Consider the following 16620-nt stretch of genomic DNA (forward strand, 5'->3'; position numbering starts at 1 on the left):
GGTTTCACGCAACATTCTACCAGCGTTTTATTGACAAAAATACATTAATGTGATTAATGTGAGAGGAAAACGGCAGAAGGATCAACTCTCTCAAACAGAAACGTCAGCAGGTGAGCCACATTTTAACATGAGACGCGTTGTGAGCTTGTAGATCTGCTATTTTCAATAGATTTATTTGGGGGAGACACATTTTAACATGAGACTGAAATCATTTTTTATGTTATCACATGAAAAAAATCTATTGAAAATAGCATGTCTACAAGCTCTCACATTTTAACATGAGACTGAAATTATTTATTGTGTTATCAGATAAAAGCATTGAAAATAGCAGATCTACAAGCTCACAACACATCACAACGCGGTGTGAGCTTGTAGATCTGCTATTTTCAATAGCTTTATTTGGGGGGAGACACATGAGACTGAAATAATTTTTTATGTTATCACATGAAAAAAAACAATTGAAAATAGCATATCTACAAGCTCACACGTCGGGTTGTGAAAGTAAAACTACTGTACCTCAAAATTCTACTTGAGTACAGTAGCCTACTTGAGTAAATGTGCTTAGTTACTTTACACCACTGAAAGTACAGGTACTAAAAAAACGTACAGTACTCAAGTGAATGTCCACCACTGCATCTCACCAGTGCTGATAAAGCCCATAAGCTAATTGGCAATATGGCCAAGTAAGAGATTGTAAACAAAACATGCATGTCAATATTGGACTGTCAAATATTGATTCGTCATTTTATGATTGTATGGGTGCTATTACTGTATTTTAAACATTCGTGTGTCATTTCAGTATTAGATAGCCTGCACCTTTGACTCTAGCCTAGAGGAAGCCTTTATGACAAAGGTCATTAAATAGCAACCACTCCTACATACCATCTCAGAGCTGGGCTATTAGGTGCAGACTATTTGTTTTTATATTTGGCAGCCTATAGGACATACCCACATACTGGCTGTTAGAGGGTTTCAACAACTTTGGATGCCCAAAAAGGAGGCAAAAAGGTTGGCAAAGTATTGTGCTGTAATTAGCAGCCGCCATATATGGCGGAGACGGTGTTACTTATACCCATAGAGTACTGAGTGACATGTTTATTGTATCGTGAAGTCATATGCCAGGATTATGTGAATGTAACCTTACTGCACCTACAGTATAATATTTGTGTCCCTGTATGTTTCTCCTTTATGTGAACATAAATAAATGGTTAGTGTGTGTGTGTGTGTGTGTGTGTGTGTGTGTGTGTGTGTGTGTGTGTGTGTGTGTGTGTGTGTGTGTGTGTGTGTGTGTGTGTGTGTGTGTAAATGAACCACCCTTCGCTGACCGCTACAAGATCTTCTGTGAGAGTCATCTGCCATGGCTTATAGTTGACCAAGAGGTGCTGAAAATAAACCAGCTACGAAGGATGTTCGTAGACACAGTGAAGAAGCATGAGGATCTTGATGCTTCAAACTACAGGTAACTCAAATACTATGTGTGTCTTTGACAGTTCTGGGAAACAAAACAAAAACCTTTTTGCTGAAAAGTATATTATAGATGTATTCCCTCACAAAAACGTCTATGAGAGTATATTTAAACTAAATTGGCGATCATTGTTAATACGTCTTTATTGATACACTTGTGCTCATCTTTCCCTAACATTTTATGTTGCAGGCAGGATAAATTGAAGCGGAGGTTGACCCCTGATTTCCCCCAGCTAGTTTTCTCACTGCCTTACCAAGTGCAACATCTCTGAACATACACACATGTCCTTCCTAGGTATTTTAGGAAAAAGGTTTGGGTGCTGCAAGACATACTCATTGAGTCAAGTTGGTGCCCCAAATCCATCAATGGTGTGATCAGTGGTCATCCACAGGAGATTCAGTCTGCACTTTCATATTTTGTCATATTTGTATACTATTTAGCTGCCGTTGCACTGTCAACCAACATTTCTCTGTTCATAACTGTGAGTGACACAGAAGGCCTGATCTGGGGGGTGGGTGGGAGGGTTGATGTACAATTGACACATGCTGTGACACACTGTGGTATTTTAATAAATATTTCATACCATATGTTGTAATAATTTGGAGCTTTAGTGTTTTTATTTTACTGTTGTCCATTTTTGACATTATTCCAATCTAGAGGGCTGCTTTTTTTCTCCTACCTTTCAGTACACAGTAGGTTGTGACATTTTCTATGTATGAAATAAGCTTTTAGCTAAATGTGCTATGTGTATGTTTCATTGTGCTGGGCACCAATCCCTTCAGTAGAAGCGTTTTCTTTCTACATTTCATGATCAAAATTCAAACATGAGTACACTAAGGCACCAATACTTGTTTCAGATGTTAGGTACATGTATTTATGACATTTGAGAAAGATTTTGTGTTGCCAAAATCAGTTTTCAATATTTTACAAGCAAAAATAGCAGCACAAGATTTTCGTTTTTTGGTTATTCACTTTAATATACATTTCTGGCTTGTGAAAAAATACTGCAGGATTTTGTGCGGAGGTATTTTAACCCAAAGTCCACAAGGGTATTTAATGCATTGAAAAAGTAGATCCAAGACGTGGGAACGAAATTAATTTTCTAGGCACTTTTTGGAGGGTCACCACACGGCCTACTAGGAGGGCTTCACCTCACCGTTAACATTAAATACAATTTACATTTATTAGTATTTTAAAACAAAAATAAATAAATAAGTAAATAAAAACAGATCATTAAGTATAAGAAAATAACAAAAAATGGAAAATAAAAGAGTTTTAGAATACCCATAGCGTGATAATATTATGGATGCCTATCCTCTAATTACCCACTCGGGTATTACATTTTTTAATCTTCTTTGAAAGTAGTTTGGTAGGATGTGGTAGCCACTAGGTGGAAATGGGCATTCCACATGGAGACGCCTTTGTATTTGATGGAGAACTGCCCCCTGGTGGTGTTACATATTAATGGGACATGTAGATGGGTTGCCTGCCTGGTGGGATATGAATGAAGACTGGAATTAGGAAAGCTTCCTGATCATTGGCGCTAAGTCTCATGAAAATCTGTTCATTCTCGATTGTGACCTTGACCTTTAAACTTTTCAATCCTAATGTCAATCATCTCTTTGAGGCAGCCTAATAAGTATGGAGCACCAAAACTTGATTAGTTAGTTAGTTCAGTCAGACAACTCTTGGATTGAATTAAAAAGTATTTTTATTGAGCATAAATTTGAGCATAGATATCTGAAGCATAGTTTGGCGTCAGGGCTCTGTCTCTATTCATTCCCTGTAAGCATGAACATTTATAATGAAGTGATGTGCCGAATAGAACTACAGGGAATGAATTAAGACCCCAAAGGGGAATGTAGAAACGGAACCTAGAAGTGGATTCTGGAGAGCCGGTGGGATTGTAAAACTTCATGGGCAGCAGCAGACAGCAGAGTATAGCAACCCGTTATAACATTTAATCGCTAGACTGAGCGTGGTTCGATTAAATGTTAAAACGGCTTGCCATAGTAGAGCGGTAGCAGCAGACAGCAGAGGCAACGGACAGCAGAGAGGCAGCAGCAGCACAGCAGGGAGGTGAGGCGAGGAATGAACAGGTAGGCAGGGAAGTTTAAATAGCCCGCCCTGATCAGGCGAAGAGTGCATGTGACTGGTCACCTGGTCAGGGTTGGCGCGCTGCCTTGAGTTGTCTGCCAGAACCAGTTCGGCAGGCTTCGCATCATTCGAAAAATATGCTGCCAGTTTTTTGATCACACAAACAGTGTTTTGTAACATGAGTACGTGACACTGCATCCTCTTACACATAAACACTTCCTTGTCATGCAAGTTTTGACCCGCATTGTTGGCTCAGAGCAGAGCAGTAATCACAGTCAAGCATTATTGCAAAGTAACTACTGTATGCTGAGAAGACAGACGTGTGATGAAATGCTCTATGTCTAAACTCCTTTTTCAAAGACAAAACAATGTATGGAACACATGGTCACTAACTTCACTGAGAAAACACATTCCTGATTTACTGTATACCTTGTATACGTTGTGTGTGGATGTCGTGCACTGAAAGTAGCAGATCTACAGCAGCAATGCAGTTAAGATCTGTCTGTCTCTCTCTCTCTCTCTCTCTCTCTCTCTCTGTCTCCACCCCCTATGTCTCTTATGTCTTATTTCCTCCCCTAGTTCATTTTCCCACAGAGAACCCGAGGAGGAGGAGCAGTGTGTTCATGGTAGCACAGAAACCTGTCATCACTTAGCACAGGTGTTATGGTGGTATAGGTGTACTGGTCATTATCCAGTGTGTCGTTGACCTGAGCCTGTAGAGGAAAGATGTTGATGAGATGATCCACAGGGTGTGTTTGTGCTTCAGGCTCCAGGGTTGAAACACACCACCGCACACCCCTCACCACGGCAACAACATTCCCTGGTGAATCCAGGGGGAATCCAGCGAGATGGTACATTTTCCACCTCACAAACGGAGACAAGAAGTTGCAGTGACATCCAAGCAGAGATGTGCTTCCATCTAAAGGTAAATGATTATTTATTATTTTATATTGACATTGTTTGAAGGGAGTCATGTACATTTCTTTAAAACTTTTATTTTGTTCACTACTTAAGCCCTATATCAGGGCTATTCAATATTCTTAATTCTTATTCTTTAAGGTAAATGTTATTTATCATTATGGGTCAGTACTGTTTCAATGTGAAACAATGTCATTTTGACAATAGTACTTGGAAATAGTAAATAACAGTAAAAGTAATACTTTTGTGCACTACCTTTTGTAAATAATGAAACACATTTGTATGTATTTGATGCTGTTGATCTGCAACACTTTGAATTGCCCTGCAAATATGCCCTGTCAAATGTTAGCCCACAGCCACAGACTAGTTCCTCTCCAATTAGCCTGTCAACCAGTTTGGCCAGCATCAGGTGTCAGCACCTGTTTACATTTAACATGATTAAGTAGAGAGAGAACACTATCCCTGACCCTTGCACGCACATTTTGTGCTCAGACAAAATCCTAATCTGGTGACAGTGGTGAGTGTGATAAACTACGGTATCAAAATATTTAGATATGAATTTGAAGTTCCTTTGAATGTAACAATTATTACCAGGTATGAATAAGTTATTCTCTGTTTTCCTCTTTCTTTCTCTCTGCTGGTCAAGGTACATCATGGGCTGTGTATACCTGATAGAGCCTGTGATTGGGATATATGCATTCTGCATGTTTATGACCTACCCTCTGCTGCAGCAGTACATCTATAGGAGACTGTGGGTGCAGCTCAGTGGTGCCCCCTACCCTATAGGGGAGAACAACATCCACCACTGTGCAGACAACTCGACAAACCTGACTTCTATACACGTGGTGAGGGTGTGTGTGAGTGGGTGTGTGTGGTACTCAGGTTCCTCATTGCTTGCACCACATGACAGAACGGGTCACTGAAACACTGTCACACATCTTGAATGGCTGCTATGCATAAAGGATGTACATAGCACGTCACGATAGAATAGTGGAACTCATAGCGAAGGTCATATCAAAATATCATGTATCTACAGTGGGAATGTACAAACATTCCTGTGTCATTTCATCCATGTTTCATCTCTGTGATAACCCAGACATCTTTACATCTTTGACAGCTAATACACCAGATGTCGTTGTGGTTGATGAAGAGTCCAGGGAAGTGTCTGTATTAGAGATTGCGTGTGTGTGTGTGTGTGTGTGTGTGTGTGTGTGTGTGTGTGTGTGTGTGTGTGTGTGTGTGTGTGTGTGTGTGTGTGTGTGTGTGTGCGTGCGTGCGTGCGTGCGTGCGTGCGTATAAATATTGTGCATGGAGCTACGAGGAAAAAATAATAATGGTGTTATCCTTGCTGTTGAATAGAATGGACCTTGCCAGACCTATAATGGTAATCTGAACCCCATCTTCAACAATAGTAGTAGGTGTACTTTACCTTGCTTTGTTACCTGACCATGGCGGGAGGGACATTTTTCAGCTTTGTTTGTTCAGTAGAGCTGGGAAATATTCTGAGCCATTATCCAATTCATTACAGCCTTGATGAAGCTTCTCAATATCGTCGATATTGAACACCGTTTACGTCTGTGTGTGACAAATATTGAATCAATGAAAAGTATTGAAAAAGCACTTCTGACTAAAACCATTGGATCCTCAAACTGTAAAACCACCTAACTCCAACTTTGGAGCTGGATTTGGTTAAAGTCATGACAAAAGGACACATACCAACTTTGATGAGGCAGTATTGTGTTGTTCTAAAAAGATGGGTTTTGTTTTCTTCATTTCCTGAAAAGTTAATATTTTGGACATGGCTGGTTTCTGCTTGGCAGCAGAGATATACTTCAAGAATGAGCTTTTAGCCCTGCTAGCAGTGGAGCTGTCTGTCTGTCTGTCTGTCTGTCTGTCTGTCTGTCTGTATGTCTGTCTGTTGCATCAGTCAGGCAGTCAGTCCATTGGCCCCTTTACCACTTTGGTCCCAAAACATATCACGAAAGAATTCTGAGCGCATTCATGCTCCATGGTACATGAACCCTAACTATTTGAGTGACTCCATATCCTATCCTCTAGCCCCACACAAAATATCAACTTTTCACACAAGATATCTCATAATCTAATAGGCAGATTCCAGCTTTTCACCACCACCATTCAGCCAGTCTCCAGTTGGGTGTAAAGAGCAAAGGGCTGCTAGCGGTGCTTTTAGACTCGAATAGTCTTGTGTCATTAAAAAGTTCTGGATTTCCCCACTTCCCTCTTTATTCCCCTTTTCTTCTAATATTCTCCTCTCTTTTCTTCCTCCCCCTCTCCAGACTGTCCAAGAAAAGGCATCTCTCTTCCACCTGTACGCTGAGCTGTGTTTCATCTTCCCCAGTCTGCTCTCCTCTCCTCTCCTGGTGTCCTACAGTGACATCTGTGGCAGGAAGGCTGCCATCGTGGTCCCCCTGGTGGGAGACTGTCTCTTCACTCTGTGTTACTGTTTTGTCAGCGCCCTCTCCCTCGATCTGAACCTCTTGCTGGGAGCTTCTTTCATCAGTGGGCTCCTAGGGGGCCCCTCAGCACTCATTGGGGGCTGCTTTGCCTACGTGGCTGACCGGTGTGAACCGAGGCTTTTAGTCGTGGGCGGAGGTGAGTCGAGAGGAATTTCCGAGGACAGAACTGAGAGAGGAGGAGATATTTATGCAGTGATCGCTCCAGAGGGACATGGACGTATAGAAAAGGGAGGGTGTGAAACTGGAAGGTGCCACGGGTCAAATCCACCATGCGAAGAGGGAAAGGTTCGAGAGGCTGATGATGGTGATGGGAGCAAAGACGATGGTGAGGGCCTTATTTACGCAGGCAGAGATGAAAGGGGCCGTACGGTGAGAATGGCAGGCCTGGACATGATCATGGGGTTGCTGTGTGGACTGGCGTCTCTATGCACTGGCTTCTTCATCCACGCCGCTGGCTTCACCTGGCCCTTCGTCACCGCCACCCTGCTCCACCTCATCAACCTGACCTACGTGCTCGGTGTCCTCCGAGAGTCTCTGAGCCGTACTCCAGATGCGTCCTTGCCTTCGTCGACCTGTCATTCCTCCTCCACATCATCTTCATCGTTGTCGTTGTCCTCGTCAGGATTGTCGCCAGAGGTCGGCAGCTCCTGCCTTCCCCAACGGGCGGTGCTGATGGGTCAGCTGAAGGGAATGTACCTTGTGCTCGCATCAGGGCCTCGCCGGAGGAACATCACTCTGGGATTGATGCTCACAGCTTTTGCTCTCTATAAGGTAAGTTAGAAATGGCTCAATACAGATGATATTTTAAAACCCACCCACCCCAAAATCTTTTTTGATTGATTATAGAATTTAAGTTAAACATTTCAAAAAGTATAAAACTTATGGGAAAAATAACTTAAAGGGATATTTAAAAAACAATGTTGGGTCGTTTTATCGTCTACTCAGGATTTTGTGAGCCCCCCAGACAGTTTTTAAGTTGCTTGATTTAGTATTCAGTATCCTGCCCTCCTAATACGTGAGGGGGGCTGTGTTTTCAAAAAAGTAATTGAAAAAAACACGGTCTCCTCACGTATTAGAAGGACAATATCCGTCACCAGAACCAAGGACGCCTGTTTCCGATTTATCTAACATGGTTAAAATGGAGTTTGAAGTTACAATGGGTTTGTATAGGAAGGGGGCGTGTCTGATAAAATGAATATCAAATATATCTAAATACTGAATCAAGCAACTTAAAAACTGTCCGGGGTGCTCCCAAAAGCCTGAGTAGACGATAAAATTGCCCAATTATTTTATTTAAAGCGAAATATACCTACTGGCAGTGTGCACAAGAACTTTAGCAGTGATCGGTCCAGCGGTTTTACCTCCGGACACATGACACATAGACCCTATAGACAGCTAGACTCCTGCAGAGCCAACTTTCTACAATATATCTATCTTTGTCTTTCTTTATCTCCCTGTCTGTCTCAGGTGTCCCAGCTAGGTGGTATGTCCATCTTTATCCTCTATGAGTTGAATAAACCCTTATGCTGGAGTGAGGTCTTCATTGGCTATGGTTCAGCCATCAGCACGCTCATCCACCTGGGCAGTTTCGCAGGTGAAGGGTTGAGTAGTAGTGACTAAACATACCGAGGGATTACAGATCCAGACTGAACTAATGTGTTTGATGTGTTTTCTGAAGAGAGTGTAGGGTGAATGCTGCTATTAACCTGGAACGCATCTGTGTCACTTTAGATTTCTATGGCTATTCAAAAATAGCAGATATATACAAGCTCATAGCACGGCACCGAGTGCCGCGCTATGAGCTTGTAGATCTGCTATTTTTGAAAAATCTCGAAAATATTTTAGATTTTTTTCAAAAAACTGTTGCGATTTAGAAAACATTTTTAAGAATCGCCTCAGGTCTTAAAGGGTTAACGCAAAGTGGAATCAGGTGTCAGTGTACTGAGTAACATTTAACCCTACATACAGGTGTCACTGTACTGTCCCGCTGCCTCCAAGACACACACATTGTGCTTCTGGGTCTGCTCTCTGTCAGTGCAGGTCTACTCATGGCGTCCTTCGCGAAGACCACACTCCTTATGTTTCTGGGTGAGAAAACAGTGTGTGTGTGTTTGTGTGCGTGTATGTGCGTGCACCTGTTTGTCTTGTACACATGCGTGTATATTGCACTAGGGGAAAAAAGTCACATGGCGTCATACGCTGATGCAAACATGCAGTCACAGTAGCTATGTTCCCTGTTTGGTGTCTCTTCACAGTGAGGCTGCCTCTGGTCCTGTCCTCCATGCCTACGCCTGTTTTCAAGTCCATGATGTCAAAGACAGTACTGAGCTCTGAACAAGGTAAGAATACTGTACGCTCTGGAGCCGGGTTGATCTGTTCACGGTGCACCTCTTCACTGGAACTGAATAGAGATGAAACCATAGAGGGTTGATTCTAATCCCAAGGGCCTTGAGCTGACAGAAACCCTTAAAGATGCGATGATTTATTAAGCTTATTATTTCATAATAAATAGTAGAGGTCCAGTGAGACAGTCTGACAGTAATGAAATAGGTACTCCCCGTGCGTGCCCAAATATGAAAAAGTCCGACTTCATTGGGAAGGTGGGAGAGGACTTTCTTGCTCTAAATGCCAGGAAAACTGAGGTTATCACGGACTGCATAACTAGACCATCCACCTCTAATGAAGGATATTCGCTGAAAGACGTCATTGACTTTAGGAGAGGCTTAACAACTGAGACTGAAGAGAAATATTCAAAGTTCTAACTCTTTCATCAGGCTGCTGAAAATCCATTTTAATTTCACATACAAATTATATGTTTTTTTACTATTTAAATAGTTTCACGACAAAAATTACGTGTCAACTCATATGTATGCATTTGCATATTTGTGGACGGTTTGCTGTCAGCTGGACTGGCACCAGGTTGCATCTATGAACTGCTCACCCACTAATTCACCTATAGAGCTGAGATTAACCGCTTTTAGAACTGATGTCATGTAACTCATTGATTTTAAACGCAAAGAAAACTAATGACAGTATCATTGACTGAAAACTCCTCTCTCTGTCCCCTATAAAAACATAACCATTGACAATGTAATGTACACGAATACAGAGCACAAATATGCAAACCCATTTCACATGAAGAAATGGATCGTTAAACTATGATTTGACATGTTTTGTGGTGAAACTAGACCTATTTACATTGTAAACCTATATCATTTCATGTGTAATTTTAATAAGGCTTAACCACGTTGGCATTGGTATCTATCAGTGCTGACACTGTAATGTACATTACCATTTATCACATACCCAGCCTTAATTTGCTCTGTGGCTGATACAGCCAGGCCTATGACGCATGCCTGGGTAATAACCTTTACTCCTTCCGCGTTATAGGTGCGATGTTTGCATGCATTGCGTTTGTGGAGATGCTGAGTGTTGGAGGCGCACTGACTATGTTCAACGGCATATACGCCACTACAGTTTCCTGGTTCTCTGGGTTCAGCTTCCTCCTGGCTTCTGGTCTTGCCATCATCCCTGCTGTTTTGATTAGGTGAGTGGGGTCACATATATCATCAGTGAAACAACATGGAAGCACTGTACTGTATACCTGTAGGACTTAAGCTTTGTGGGGAAGCAGAAATTGTTCTAGTCCAATGCATGTTGAAAATGACAGCCCAAACCACTCTTACATTACATACCTAGTGTAAAATGATTTAATATTGATAGAATGTTTGGAGGAATGATGACAAAAATGTTAATTGGTGTAACCGAAAAACTTTGTACCAAATAATTCAACTTATCCTATACACCCTGTCATCTAGTTGGGCATGATCTTACACTAACATTTTAACACTCAGCTTTCTCAACCAACAAGTAGGGGATTTCAGGGTATCACCCTTTTCTTTTCTAGTATCTTTATATTTACATGTGGTCAAGAAGTGAAGCTCTGTATCCTCACTCCTTGACAGCAGTGAGAACATTGCTTGTGGAGTCCGGGGACCCCCAGGAAAATAAAAAAATATATATATTTTTTACATTTTTTTTCTTTTTGTTTTACTTTTGGAAATTTTTATCCCACGATTTTGGTACCCCGTGCACGGGGCCCGGGCGGCCGCCGATAGGGCGGCCGGACCTCTAGTGTGTGTGTGTGTGTGTGTGTGTGTGTGTGTGTATATATGTGTGTGTATATATATATACACACACACACACACACACACACACACACACACACACACACACACACACACACACACACACACACACACACACACACACACACACACACACGTATGTGAATTGACAGCTAAGTGATACATTGACTCTGTTGTGTTCTCCCCAGAGCTCTAATGTGTTTCCATGTGGCTGTGGAGGAGGACATGACCAACCTTACAGGTGAAGAGGAAGACGTAGACACGGAGATTGGCAGAGAGATGCAGCTCCCTCAGTGGGACACAAGCCAGTCCAGCACGCACCTGGGTGCAACTAACAATGCTTGAGCTGGAGTTACTTGGAGTTCTTTAACAAAAGAAAAAAGTGCTAGATGACACCCAACAGTTGGTATTGAGTGCCCAAAGTGGTGAGTGAGGTATACTAAATCGGTTGCCTCAGGCAGGTGTCACTGTTTTGTTGGCGTAACACACTTTCCACTGCTGGGTTCCTTTATTAATGGGTTATGATTTTCATGTTGTATCTGTAAAACATCAGCAGGACAAGTTTTTTTTGGCATAAACACCCAACTCACAGGAAACAAGAGGAGAGACGCAATCTCCTCCCAATGGTCCTCCAGTACCTTGATGTCATAGGACTCAAACCTGACAGCTATCTGAGCAGCAGCAACCCATCTAGTGCACCTCACCATTGCGTCACAGCCAAAATGTTGCCCGTCAACATGTCTACTAGTGCTTTTGCGTTGCTCTTTTGAATGTTCGACCTAAAAACTTCAGTGTACTCCAGGATTTAACTGCAGTAGGTCTGAGACTCAAACCTGGAACCTCTACATTTCAGAGATTGCGCAGCAGACCGCGCTGCACCACAACACCTTCACAGCCAACAGGTCTGTCCTAGTGCTTTTGAAGTGTTATTCTGATCAATGTTAACTGATGAACTTTGCCAGAGATGTATCAATTACCGAAGGCCTAGGACTCAAACAAGGAACCTACAGTTATAAAATGTGAACCAATCCACTGCATCAGTCACCACACTTTAACACATGATAGAGTTGTCTAGTTGTCCTGCATTTGAAACGAAACATCTACCACTGAGCCATACAGTACAGTATGACTCCTTTTTCCCTCTTTCGTTTCTCTTTGACATGGCATATTTTAGGCAACGCCAGAAACTGCTCATTTTTGAGGAATTATTATTTTCTACTATGGATGGAAATGTCTACTATACTTTTCTGTCTCTATAATAAAACTCACAGCATTTATCCATCTGACAGCCTCAAAACTCTGTTTTCTCTTATTTTAAAGGCATGTGTCAGGTTTGTTAAAGTGTGGATGTAGTCATGTGGGAGCCTATTACACGAAAGGAGAATTAAATAAGCCTGGATTTAAGTCAAATCTAGGTTTGACAAAGTCTGGTCCGTATAGCCTGGTTTATTCCGTTCCATGAACGCCAAGCCAGGCTGAAAAGGAGCGACTTTGTCGAGCTAGACCTTGTCAAGCCAGGCTGTGTCGAGCCAGGATGGTAAAGCTAGGCTTCACATATTCCTATAAAAGACCATGAAAGTCGATAGCAGAATCCTTGAACTTGACCAATCATGGAGCCTAAAACCAGAGTGGCGTTCTTCTCTGTGGCTGAACAGCAGCACTGCAGCAGCTCATGGAACAGTGGCGTTCCCAGGAATTACAGGCAAGATTTTTTTCACTGCCTGTTTTTCAGTCAGTCTTTTACTTCATTTTCTAGGAGAGGCGAGATTTTAGTTCCTGCCTCTACGGTGGGTACGCCACTGATAGCGTCACAATCATTTTTAACCACTTAGCTTTGGCTGTTCAAAAATCTTGAAAATGTGTGCATATATTTGAAATATATACATTTTTAAAGTGAACATTTTTAACTAAAATCTTTGCTTCTGGGGGTCCCTGGCACAAAACATTTTCAGATAGGGGTCCGCGGCCAAATGTTTATCAATTTAGGGGTCCTTGGCATGAAAAAGGTTGAAAACCACTGTTCTAAATGGCAGTGGTTCACAAACTTTTTGCTCAAGAGTCTTGAGGCTTGGGTCCCATCAAATGTCTCTTTTGGGTATTGAGTCCCAAGACTCAAAACCCCAAAGAGTCTTGAGTCAAGACCCAGACTCACGGGGAGACATCACATTTCTCTTTTGGGTCTTGAGTCCCAAGACTAAACAAAAATTCCACCTTACTGTGGACATGCATGCTTGAGACTTTTTTCTTTGAAATCATTTGTAGTTTTGGAGATATTTAACTTTAAGCGCCCAATACATTGTCAATGCGGCCAATGGACATTTAAAGGCAGGCTTACAACTATACTTACGCCTAGTAACCTCAATCATACTTTAAAATGTTCATCCTAATATGGACATGTTTGCCTGAAAAGGAATCTTTGAAATGTTTAATAGTTTTAGAATTGTACTCCTTTAAAAGTTCAGAGATTTAGAATGGAGGTCGATGGACGAATTTGGGACCTCAAAAAAACACTTTCACCTAGAAACTCCATTCACAGATCAAAAATTCCACCTTACTGTGGACATGCATGCTTGAGATTATTTTCTTTGAAATCATTTGTAGTTTTGGAGATATTTAACTTTAAGCGCCCAATGCATTGGCAATGCGGCCAATGGACATTTAAAGGCAGGCTTACAGCTACATACTTACACCTAGTAACCTCAATCATACTTTAAAATGTTCATCTTACTGTGGACATGTTTGCCTGAAAAGGAATCTTTGAAATGTTTGATAGTTTTAGAATTGTACTCCTTTAAAAGTTCAGAGATTTAGAATGGAGGTCGATGGACGATTTTGGGACCTCAAAAAAACACTTTCACCTAGAAACTCCATTCACAGTTCAAAAATTCCACCTTACTGTGGACATGCATGCTTGAGATTTCTTTTTTTGAAATCATTTGTAGTTTTGGAGATATTTAACTTTAAGCGCCCCATGCATTGTCGATGCGGCAATGGATATTTAAAGGCAGGCTTACAACTACATACTTACGCCTAGAAACCCCATTCATACTTTAAAATGTTCATCTTACTGTGGACATGTTTGCCTGAAAAGGAATCTTTGAAATGTTGCATAGTTTTAGAATTGTACTCCTTTAAAAGTTCAGAGATTTATAATGGAGGCGGATGGAAGGTTTTGGGACCTCAAAAAAACACTTTCACCTAGAAACTCCATTCACAGTTCTAAAATTTCACCTTACTGTGGACATGCATGCTTGAGATTTTTTCTTTGAAATCATTTGTAGTTTTGGAGATATTTAACTTTAAGCGCCCCATGCATTGTTAATGCGGCAATGGACATTTAAAGGCAGGCTTACAACTACATACTTACGCCTAGTAACCTCATTCATACTTTAAAATGTTCATCTTGCTGTGGACATGTTTGCCTGAAAAGGAATCTTTGAAATGCTGCATAGTTTTAGAATTGTACTCCTTTAAAAGTTCAGAGATTTATAATGGAGGCGGATGGAAGGGTTTGGGACCTCAAAAAAACACTTTCACCTAGAAACTCCATCCACAGTTCTAAAATTTCACCTTACTGTGGACATGCATGCTTGAGATTTTTTCTTTGAAATCATTTGTAGTTTTGGAGATATTTAACTTTAAGCGCCCCATGCATTGTTAATGCGGCAATGGATATTTAAAGAGAAAAGGGTACAAAGTTTTCAAGGCTAAGTTAACAGAACAAGTCAGAACCTCTGTGGTGCAGTGGTTTAGATACAGGACCTGCAACCAGAAGGTTACCGGTTCAAATCCAACCAGGACAGGTCTCCAACAAATACCTGACTCTCGCACCTTTATCTGATCTTTCACTGAACAGCGTGTAAGACACCATAGAAAGTATGTACCATGATGGAGCAGTGGTTAAGATTCAGGCCTTACACACTGAAGGTCCTGAGTTCAAATCTCGCAAGGACATCTTTCTAACTTTTACCTGGGGCTTTTACCTTTATATAATCTTTCAGACAAATTCCACGCAAGTCAACAGAACATGTAAGGACCTCTGTGGTGCAGTGGTTTAGATACAGGACTTGCAACCAGAAGATTCCTGGTTCAAATCCAACTGGCACACTTTTTTTTCTTTCCCAAGACTCAAGACCCAAAAGAGTCTTGAGTCGAACCAATTACTCCCGCGGAGACATCAAATTTCTCTTTTGGGCCATGAGTCCCAAGACTCGAGGCCCAAAAGAGAAATTTGATGTCTCCGCGGGAGTAATTGGTTCGACTCAAGACCCAAAAGAAGGTGAACTGACTGTAATGATTCAAAATGTCATATATAGAATAGAAACCCCATTCAAACTTTAAAATGTTCATCTTACTGTGGACATGTTTGCCTGAAAGGGAATCTTTGAAATGTTTAATAGTTTTAGAATTGTACTCCTTTAAAAGTTCAGAGATTTAGAATGGAGGTCGATGGACGAATTTGGGACCTCAAAAAAACACTTTCACCTATAAACTCCATTCACAGTTCAAAAATTCCACCTTACTGTGGACATGCATGCTTGAGATTTTTTCTTTTGAAATCATTTGTAGTTTTGGAGATATTTAACTTTAAGCGCCCCATTCATTGTCGATGCGGCAATGGACATTTAAAGGCAGGCTTACAACTACATACTTACGCCTAGTAACCTCATTCATACTTTAAAATGTTCGTCTTACTCTGGACATGTTTGCCTGAAAAGGAATCTTTGAAATGTTGCATAGTTTTAGAATTGTACTCCTTTAAAAGTTCAGAGATTTAGAATGGAGGCGGATGGAAGGTTAGGGTTAGGGTATAGGGACCTCAAAAAAACACTTTCACCTAGAAACTCCATTCACAGTTCAAAAATTCCACCTTACTGTGGACATGCATGCTTGAGATTTTTTCTTTTGAAATCATTTGTAGTTTTGGAGATATTTAACTTTAAGCGCCCCATTCATTGTCGATGCGGCAATGGACATTTAAAGGCAGGCTTACAACTACATACTTACGCCTAGTAACCTCATTCATACTTTAAAATGTTCGTCTTACTCTGGACATGTTTGCCTGAAAAGGAATCTTTGAAATGTTGCATAGTTTTAGAATTGTACTCCTTTAAAAGTTCAGAGATTTAGAATGGAGGCGGATGGAAGGTTAGGGTTAGGGTATAGGGACCTCAAAAAAACACGTTCGCCTAGAAACTCCATTCACAGTTCAAAAATTCCACCTTACTGTGGACATGCATGCTTGAGATTTTTTCTTTTGAAATCATTTGTAGTTTTGGAGATATTTAACTTTAAGCGCCCCATTCATTGTCGATGCGGCAATGGACATTTAAAGGCAGGCTTACAACTACATACTTACGCCTAGTAACCTCATTCATACTTTAAAATGTTCGTCTTACTCTGGACATGTTTGCCTGAAAAGGAATCTTTGAAATGTTGCCATAGTTTTAGAATTGTACTCCTTTAAAAGTTCAGAGATTTAGAATGGAGGCGGATGGAAGGTTAGGGTTAGGGT

At 41.2% G+C, this 16620-nt stretch overlaps 1 protein-coding gene across 2 annotated transcripts; it reads left to right on the forward strand.

Annotated features, from left to right (window-relative positions):
- The first annotated feature begins 4161 nt into the window (after positions 1-4161).
- Positions 4162-12663, forward strand: slc46a3 (solute carrier family 46 member 3). Of its 2 annotated transcripts, XM_084075268.1 has the most exons (9): positions 4162-4487; positions 5127-5325; positions 6778-7728; positions 8425-8551; positions 8926-9045; positions 9213-9296; positions 10348-10504; positions 11294-11466; positions 11973-12663. In XM_084075268.1, the coding sequence occupies exons 2-8, from the start codon at positions 5134-5136 to the stop codon at positions 11448-11450; spliced, it is 1788 nt and encodes a 595-aa protein (XP_083931394.1). In that variant the 5' UTR covers positions 4162-4487; positions 5127-5133; the 3' UTR covers positions 11451-11466; positions 11973-12663. The 2 variants fall into 2 exon arrangements, with proteins under 2 accessions (XP_083931394.1, XP_083931393.1); XM_084075267.1 differs by having other exon boundaries at positions 11294-12662.
- Positions 12664-16620: the final 3957 nt, after the last annotated feature.

Source organism: Gymnoscopelus microlampas, assembly GCF_963454915.1.
Source record: "Gymnoscopelus microlampas genome assembly, chromosome: 12".
In the NCBI taxonomy this organism is placed as follows: domain Eukaryota; kingdom Metazoa; phylum Chordata; class Actinopteri; order Myctophiformes; family Myctophidae; genus Gymnoscopelus; species Gymnoscopelus microlampas.

Excerpts from the sequence above, each read along its gene's own strand:
- slc46a3 (XM_084075268.1), top strand. The coding sequence starts at position 5,134 with ATGGGCTGTGTATACCTGATAGAGCCTGTGATTGGGATATATGCATTC. Across the intron at positions 7,729-8,424 it reads CAGCTTTTGCTCTCTATAAG|GTGTCCCAGCTAGGTGGTAT; the intron begins GTAAGTTAGAAA and ends TGTCTGTCTCAG. Across the intron at positions 8,552-8,925 it reads CCACCTGGGCAGTTTCGCAG|GTGTCACTGTACTGTCCCGC; the intron begins GTGAAGGGTTGA and ends CCCTACATACAG.